This window comes from Phaseolus vulgaris, chromosome 1 (genome assembly GCF_051622355.1).
Source record: "Phaseolus vulgaris cultivar YP4 chromosome 1, ASM5162235v1, whole genome shotgun sequence".
In the NCBI taxonomy this organism is placed as follows: Eukaryota; Viridiplantae; Streptophyta; class Magnoliopsida; order Fabales; family Fabaceae; genus Phaseolus; species Phaseolus vulgaris.
The window spans coordinates 16,845,539-16,853,258 of NC_143498.1; the positions used below are offsets into that span (position 1 = coordinate 16,845,539).

Genomic DNA, 7,720 nt, shown 5'->3' on the forward strand with positions numbered 1-7,720 from the left:
ATAGTTTATATGTTTGATAATACTTAGTAGAGACTATTTAGTTACATCACAGGTTTTTTTTACCAAATACAGTCATGTTCAAGCCAGATAAAATTATCATAAACGATCCAATTTAGTGCAGTGGAGTAGTTAATGGAGACTACTGGTTAAGTTGAAAAATTTGATGTAAAAAATGTGAGATTTTGTGGTTGTGCATGTCATGTGTGAAAATAAATAGGAGATACATGATCTCAGTGATTTACTTTTGCCATGTACTGTGTCTCCTGGCTCTCCCTTTCTATCTGTTTGTGCTGTTGCAGCAGTGTGAATCTGTTACAGCTTAGATGCCCTGTACACGACACAGAAAAATAAATCCCATTCAACTTGCGGTACCAGACAACAATTATGCCACTTTACAGCCCACAAAAAAATAAAAAAAGATTATTTTTTGGCCCTTCTCTCTCTGTCTTTCTCTGTCATACCCTCTCTCTCTATTTCTCTCTCTTGCTGCATTCCCCTCCCAAGACTTGTGCTTCAATATTAGTCAGCTTGAATTGAATTTCCCTTCAGCTGGGGTGGAACCATCAATCAAAAGAATATAAAGGGTCCCTTGTTTTTGTGGGTTTGTTTACATGTACATACATATATATACTATGTGTATATTTATGGTGATGATTTTGAATTGGGGTGTTTGGTGGAGGTGGTAATAAACCTGATAGTGTGTTGTGTCTGTCGGCGCAAGGTCACTTTCTGTCGGCATTGTCTGTATCCACTATCCAACGATGATACACTTCTGAGAGAGAGAGAGAGAAAGAAAGAGTATTATTTTTTTTCATAATAAAATTAATAAAAGTACAACGAGATAGAGAGGTTTTACTTCTGGGTTTTCATTGCTTACAGAGTGGCACTACCTTTCAGGGAGCATATTCATATCAGTCCTTGACCTTGTCTTTGGAGCCAACTGAGACTTGAAGTTTTGCTCCTGATCTGAAGGGGTTTTCTGATTTTGATGCCACCAAAACCCCACTTTCCAAATTTGCATCTTGTGTGGAAGCCTTGAAAATCTTGGTTTGGTTGTCAGATTTGTGTTGAGGGTGGACAATTGGTTCATATGAGGGAAGGTGGAGGGGCTTTGTGGGTCAATCTTGATTTCCGTGAGTGGCATTGGAAGCTCCTTCAAAGTGTCATTGGTAAATGAAGCTCAGGCTTTCTGAGATCCTGCCTCATTATTTATCTCGTGATATAGGCCTGGAGATTTGACAAAAAGTAACCACTTTATTCTCTTTGCTGTTCCTTCCATTCCACTCTGCTTTTATTTACTTGTTTATTTGTCTTTTTAGATTTCATCTATATACTGAGAGAGCCTGCAATGCTATTGGCAAGATCCAATTTTATCAGCCTGCTGCATGACATTTATTTAGAACATACATGCATTTTACTGGGTTTCATAAAATTGTTTCAACTTTTGCTGGTGATGTTAGCTTAGCTTCATTTATCAATTTTACAAGCACCCTAACAGGTTATACTCTTCCTTTGGTCCAGCATTATCATCATATTCAATTTTATTTAGTTCTTCTACTTGCATTCTTCACTGCATGCCTTCTTCTAAGTCCTGTCCTTCGCAATCCAGTGTCAACATTCCATTGGGTTTGAACTCTTGGTCACTTACGGTTCTTAACTGCACCTGTCTCCTATCTTTTGAAGTACATTATATTCATACATAACGAATTCCCATTTTTTTCTATTCTCTGGACTCCAGGTTTAATGTATAATAATAGTTCATATAAATTTGAACAGCATAAGTGAAGTGATTCCCACACCAGATGTCAAGTACTCTTGCAGCAATATTTGGAGGAGCTGCAGGAGCCGTGGCATTGGTAGGGATTGCTATACTTATATGGTTGTCTCGCCAGAGGAATGTTTCTAGGACTTCAGAGACAGGGTCCTCTGATCCTTCTCAAGGTAACATCTGACATGCATTTGTTAGATATACCTATATACTCTCTGATGAACAATTTTCCTAAAGTGCTGCAAATAAATTCCTTTGCATGCAGTGGGAAGACATGGTGCAATTGAGTTGCCTAGAGATACTAGGCGTTTTGAGATGGAAGAACTATCTCTGGCCACAAAAAGTTTCAGCGAAAAAAATTTGATTGGAGAAGGGAAATTTGGGGAGGTTTACAAGGGTTTACTTCAAGATGGGATGCTTGTAGCCATCAAAAAACGCCGTGGACTCGCTAGTCAGGAATTTGTGGATGAGGTAATACTCCTCAATTTCATGCTCTAAATTTTGATTGCATGAGATGCCATGAGTTTGGAAAATTTGATTAGTGAACAAAACTGCTTTCCTTGATCTGCTGCTTATAATTTGGAAAGGATGCCCTCTTTCTCTTCATGTCTTACTAGTCCTTCTGACCCTTATCTGTTTCTGCTTCAGAATTTAGAGTACAGTTATATAGTAAATTCCACTTAGCTTCAGATATCATTTGATTCAGAAATATGAATCTTTCTCTGCCCATTAGTCCACTCTAATGTGTTTCATGTCTGAAAAAAATCTTTATATGTGAGAAAAATCTGTATTTCTCTCTCAATTCCTTTTGTGTGACAGACTTTGTTATGTTAAAAAATTTACTAGTCAGACATTGTGAGCATAAACTATATCACAGTCTTTTGACACTTACATTTCATAATTCTGAGGCAAAGGCAATTGCATACACCATATAGTCTTAACTAAATGTTTCCCTTACGGTTCATTCTCTTGCTTTGGTCTAACATGACTTTATATTTTGCTGTAGGTACGTTATCTCTCAGCTATTCACCACCGGAATCTCGTCAGTCTTTTAGGCTACTGCCAGGAGAACAGTCTTCAGTTTCTTATATACGAATATGTGCCTAATGGAAGCGTCTCCAGTCACTTGTATGGTAAATTTCTGTATATCTGCAAAGCTTAATTAACAATTATATCCATATTTAGATTCATAGTTATAATGAATCACACTGATAGTTTTGTTATCATGTATGTGTTTTATGTTTTTCTGCATGCATGCAAAACTTAACTTCATTTTCCTACCCTTCATGAATTTTTTTGCATCTTGTTCGTCTAAATAAATCCTTTCTTAAAGCTTATGATGGTGACTTTGATTTTCCTCTGCAGGCGCTGGTCAACAATCTCGAGAGAAGCTAGAATTCAAGCATAGACTTTCAATAGCTCAAGGTGCAGCTAAAGGTGATCCTTTGCAAAATCAGTGAGCATTTGTGGCTTTCCTGCTATCAGTTTTCTTCTCTTTTAGATAAAATACCCAAGTATCTTAATGGATCCCACAATTTGTTTTTGTAAGCCATCCTAAAACTTTCAGTTATTTGGTAGTACCTTCTCTATGCATAAAGCCATGACCAACCTGTTCCTGATTTTCAAAAGCTCATTCATACTATTCTGTGCAGGTTTGGCTCATCTTCACTCTCTGAGTCCCCGTTTGGTGCATAAGAATTTCAAAACAGCTAATGTTCTTGTGGATGAAAACTTCATTTCTAAGGTGGCAGATGCCGGACTCCGCAATTTTTTGGGGAAAATTGACATTGCAGGCTCCTCTTCTCAAGCGGCAACAGATGAAATATTCCTTGCATCAGAGTAATACATATCTCTATATCTCATGAATCATTTGTGCTGTTCTGGTTATTTATGCAGACCATGCCTTGCAGGGTGAGAGAGTTCAGACGATTTTCTGAAAAGAGCGATGCATACAGCTTTGGGGTATTTTTGCTGGAATTGTTAAGTGGGAAAGAAGCAACAGGGTCACCATTTCCGGACTCTAATCAGAATTTGGTTGAATGGGTAAAGTTTAATTTATATGTACTATCACTACAAAGGGGTTTCTCACAAACTAACTAATCAAAATTTGATGTTTGCAACACTATGATCACACCACCTGACAGTGTCAATAGGAATACATATTACCACTTAGGATCTGTTTGGATAAGTTATTCTATAAGCTCTTTTATAAGAGAAAAATAAGAAGAAAAGTAAAATAAAAAATTGTCCAAAAGTTAGAAATTGAAAAGTATTGGGGTCAGATGTTGAAAGTGTGTCATAGCTAGTTTTGAAGATGTGGTTTTGGGGTAATCTTACAGGTAAGAGTCCATGAGGTGGTATGTGATTGATTTTTGGTGTGTTTTTTCCTCTGCATAATGAAGGTGCTAAGCAATGAAGACCGTGGCATGATGTCTTACACCATTGATCGGACATTGGAGAGTAGTTGTACACCTGAAGGAATGGAAGATTACATCATGCTCATGATCAGATGCATAGACCCTTCAAGTGAGAAAAGACCTGCCATGAGCTATGTGGAAATGGAACTTGATCGAATCCTAGAGAAGGAAATGAACCTGACAACAATCATGGGAGAAGGAACCCCAACTGTGACCCTTGGAAGCCAGTTATTCAAATCAACAGCATGAAAGAAAAGGTTATTATTGTTGTCTTAAATTGTTACTTATTATATATTGTTTGTTATATTTGTGCATTACTTCTTTGCTTTCCCTCAGTGCATAGCAGAAAATAGGGCCAGTTGCTTCCTAAGTGTATAAAGAGCACCTGTATCCCCCTCTATCCATCTCTTTTTCTTTTCTTTTTCATGGGCCAGTGAAAAGCTCTATTCTTTACTCTCTTTTTCTTCTTCCCCATTTTTTCTTTCTTCATAAATGTATGAATTTTCTCTTGTAAACCATTATTTGTTGTTAATATGACAGTGAAGATTGGGTTGGTGTGGTAAACTTATCACTCTTATTTTACAGTTTCTTCTTCCCAAGTCTCCACCTTTTCCCATCTCATTAATTATGCTGCAACTCAAATTCAAATTATACTTTCCTCTTATAGTTTCTTGCACAAACATTTTTGAAAAAAATTAGTTTTTATGACTTTTATTCATACATAAATACAAATTTAGAAAACTTATACTCAGAACTTTTGTCAATAAAACATTTTTATGAGACGGCATAAATGTAAAATAACCCTTTGTAGAGAAAGAAATTACATTTATAACAGATCAAAAGATTGTGGTGAAATTTGTTTGACAGAAATTCAGCATTAGATTTTCCCATCATAGAACACCGGAAAGATATGATTTTTTTTCTTTCTGTATAATCAAATGAATTCATCCAATTAAATAGTATTTTTATTTTCTTATGTAACAAACTATCGAAAACAAGTGGGTCATGTGTATTTATATTTTTCATAATTTTATTATAATATATATAATTTTGTAAAAATATTATTAAAAAATTATATAATCATTATTTAAAAATATTTATTTAGTTATTTTAAGATAAAGAATCAATTATTTATTAAATAGTTATATATAAAAATATTATTTTTTATTTGATAATTAATAATATTTATGTATTTTTTTTTATTTTTTGTATTATTTTTTCCAAGCATGAACACGAGAAGGGGACCCTGAAATCATTAGAAAAACAATGCTTAAGAATTGCGGTGGTAGTTACATTTATGATTGTGATTTTTAACGTGGAAGGAAAATTGTAGACAAATAATGGTGATAGGGTACCAAAAGACTTTAACGTTCTGCCCAAGAAGGAGACAAAGTCTATTTTGCAAAACCTGTTCAAAATTTGGTTTCACATTACTACTGTCATTCTTTACGTCACATTAATATGGATACAAAAATTGAAACAGGATAAGGGCAATTAAACAGCAACAAGAAACAAAATAAACTGTTTCACTTCTTTCAATTGCACTCACGTTACAACATGTTACACTTAAATGACGCTAATTTTTTTTTAATAAGACAACCTTGTTCACTTACCTTCTTTAAAATATTATGAAATTTAAGAATCATACTCTTAAAATACAAGTATTAAAAAATAATTACAAACAAAAAAAATAATATTATAGGAAAATTTCATATATAGTTTTTAATCTTATTTAATAGTTTATTCATAAATACTGCCCGGGACTTGAACCTGAAACTAGTCGGATGAAGTAGATAATTTATTTTTTAACAAATTCAACAATAAAATAAAATAAGAAAAAATTCCTCCCCAAGCTGTGTTTGCATTTTTCATTGCACACGGCTTTCCCTATGTATAAATTGAAACCTGAATTACTTGCCTAGCAAAAGACTCTAAGAAAGTTAAATATTCAATTCATTAACCCCGAATCTTTACTCTGACTACATGATCCATATAACACGTAAATATGAAAAAAATTGTTAAATAAAAGTTAATTTTAAAAAAATAATAATTAATTATTATAATGGTTAAATTAAATATTATTTTATAAATTAAAAATTTATCAATATATAAAATATTTCTGTTATTAATAAAAAAATGAATTAATATTTAATATTATTTATCAAAATTTTAATTATTAATTATTTTAGATTCTAAAATCTAAATTAGTTGATAATTAAAAGTGTGATAATATTAGATACTAATATAAAAAATAATTTATAAATTTTTAATAATAAAAACTATTTTAAATATAAATAATTTTATAATTTATTAAATAATATTTAAATCGGTTTATATAATAATTAATTATTTTAGTATTTAATTTATTATGCATAAAAACTAGCTAAGTTAGTGACGCGGTCATAATATAACAAGTGAGGTGAGGTTAATCTCTGGATAAAGTACATCTTACTTTAATTTTAAAATGCACATTCATCTAGTCCTTTAATAAAGTAATAATTGCATTTTTTATTTATTTATGTTTATACTTATACTTTATTAAAATAACATGCAAATGTAATAATAAATTAATACATTTGTAGTTATTTATGTGTTTTTATATTAAAATTACGTTTTTAAAAAATATAAATTTTAATACTTTAATAAGAAAAATTATAATTTAGAGACAATAAAACTTTTATATATCCTAATAATAAAAATAATAGTAATAATTCTTTTATGAAACTCTTTCATTTTTATATTTAAAACATTGAAGTTCTAATCAATACAATATTTTTAAATAAAATAAGAGAGGTGAAGGTTCCTTCATTAAAATTATAAGAGAGATGAATGTCATTTACTAATAACATATGTAAGTTGAATATAAGATATGTGAATGTCATTCTCAAAGAATAATAGTGATTCTCATTCTAGTATGATGTCAACGGAGATAAATGTATTGTATTGCTGGCTTTTGTAAATATCTTTATTTTAGTAATTTGTGTTTGATAAAATAAGTGTAATACCTTATTTCCTTCCATTATTATTGGTGTGTGTTTTTTATATTTGTCCTACTAATTTTAAAGATGACTATTATGTAAAATTTTCTATCAAATTGTCATGGCCTTCTTAATAGAATGTGGGTGATTCCATTAGCACAACATCACACAAGATCTCATCTTTATATTTTCCAATGGAGAAAGCTTTGAGGACTTGTTTATTGACAATGATTTCTCCTTCTTCACTAAAATTTGTAGGAGTTTGTATGAGAGATAGTGGGTAATCCAAGTTTATCCATAACCCTTGTATTTGCCACATTTGTGCAACTACCCCATCTACAATTAATGAACATAATTTGTCATTAATAAGACATCTTGTATGAAAAATATTTTCTCTTTGACTTTCATCAAAAGGTTTTTGAAGTTGTCCAAGCCTGTATCACATGTATTTCCCAAATCCTAAGCAAATGTTTTCCTTTAGCCTGGCATAGTAGAGACTTTCTTATTATGAGACACTTCTCGATCCATCAAACAACCCCATGGGATGAGGAATCCCT

General features: G+C 32.0%; 1 protein-coding gene across 11 annotated transcripts; it reads left to right on the plus strand.

The window, feature by feature from the left end:
* The first annotated feature begins 240 nt into the window (after positions 1-240).
* Positions 241-4,749, plus strand: LOC137813594 (Protein kinase superfamily protein). Of its 11 annotated transcripts, none has more exons than XM_068615936.2 (8): positions 241-1,245; positions 1,739-1,941; positions 2,034-2,239; positions 2,775-2,901; positions 3,134-3,205; positions 3,421-3,607; positions 3,679-3,811; positions 4,171-4,749. In XM_068615936.2, the coding sequence occupies exons 2-8, from the start codon at positions 1,803-1,805 to the stop codon at positions 4,432-4,434; spliced, it is 1,128 nt and encodes a 375-aa protein (XP_068472037.2). In that variant the 5' UTR covers positions 241-1,245; positions 1,739-1,802; the 3' UTR covers positions 4,435-4,749. The 11 variants fall into 11 exon arrangements, 8 of the variants coding, with proteins under 8 accessions (XP_068472037.2, XP_068472038.2, XP_090156693.1 ...); XM_068615937.2 differs by having other exon boundaries at positions 390-1,245; positions 1,777-1,941; XR_016519634.1 differs by having other exon boundaries at positions 424-1,245; positions 1,777-1,941; positions 3,134-3,224.
* The last annotated feature ends 2,971 nt before the right edge of the window (positions 4,750-7,720 follow it).

What these genes read in the sequence shown, in the direction of transcription:
- LOC137813594 (XM_068615936.2), top strand. Translation starts at nt 1,803, where the DNA reads ATGTCAAGTACTCTTGCAGCAATATTTGGAGGAGCTGCAGGAGCCGTG. An exon ending in GTCAGGAATTTGTGGATGAG is followed by an intron (nt 2,240 to 2,774) that starts GTAATACTCCTC and finishes ATTTTGCTGTAG; the next exon opens with GTACGTTATCTCTCAGCTAT. An exon ending in ATCAGAATTTGGTTGAATGG is followed by an intron (nt 3,812 to 4,170) that starts GTAAAGTTTAAT and finishes TGCATAATGAAG; the next exon opens with GTGCTAAGCAATGAAGACCG.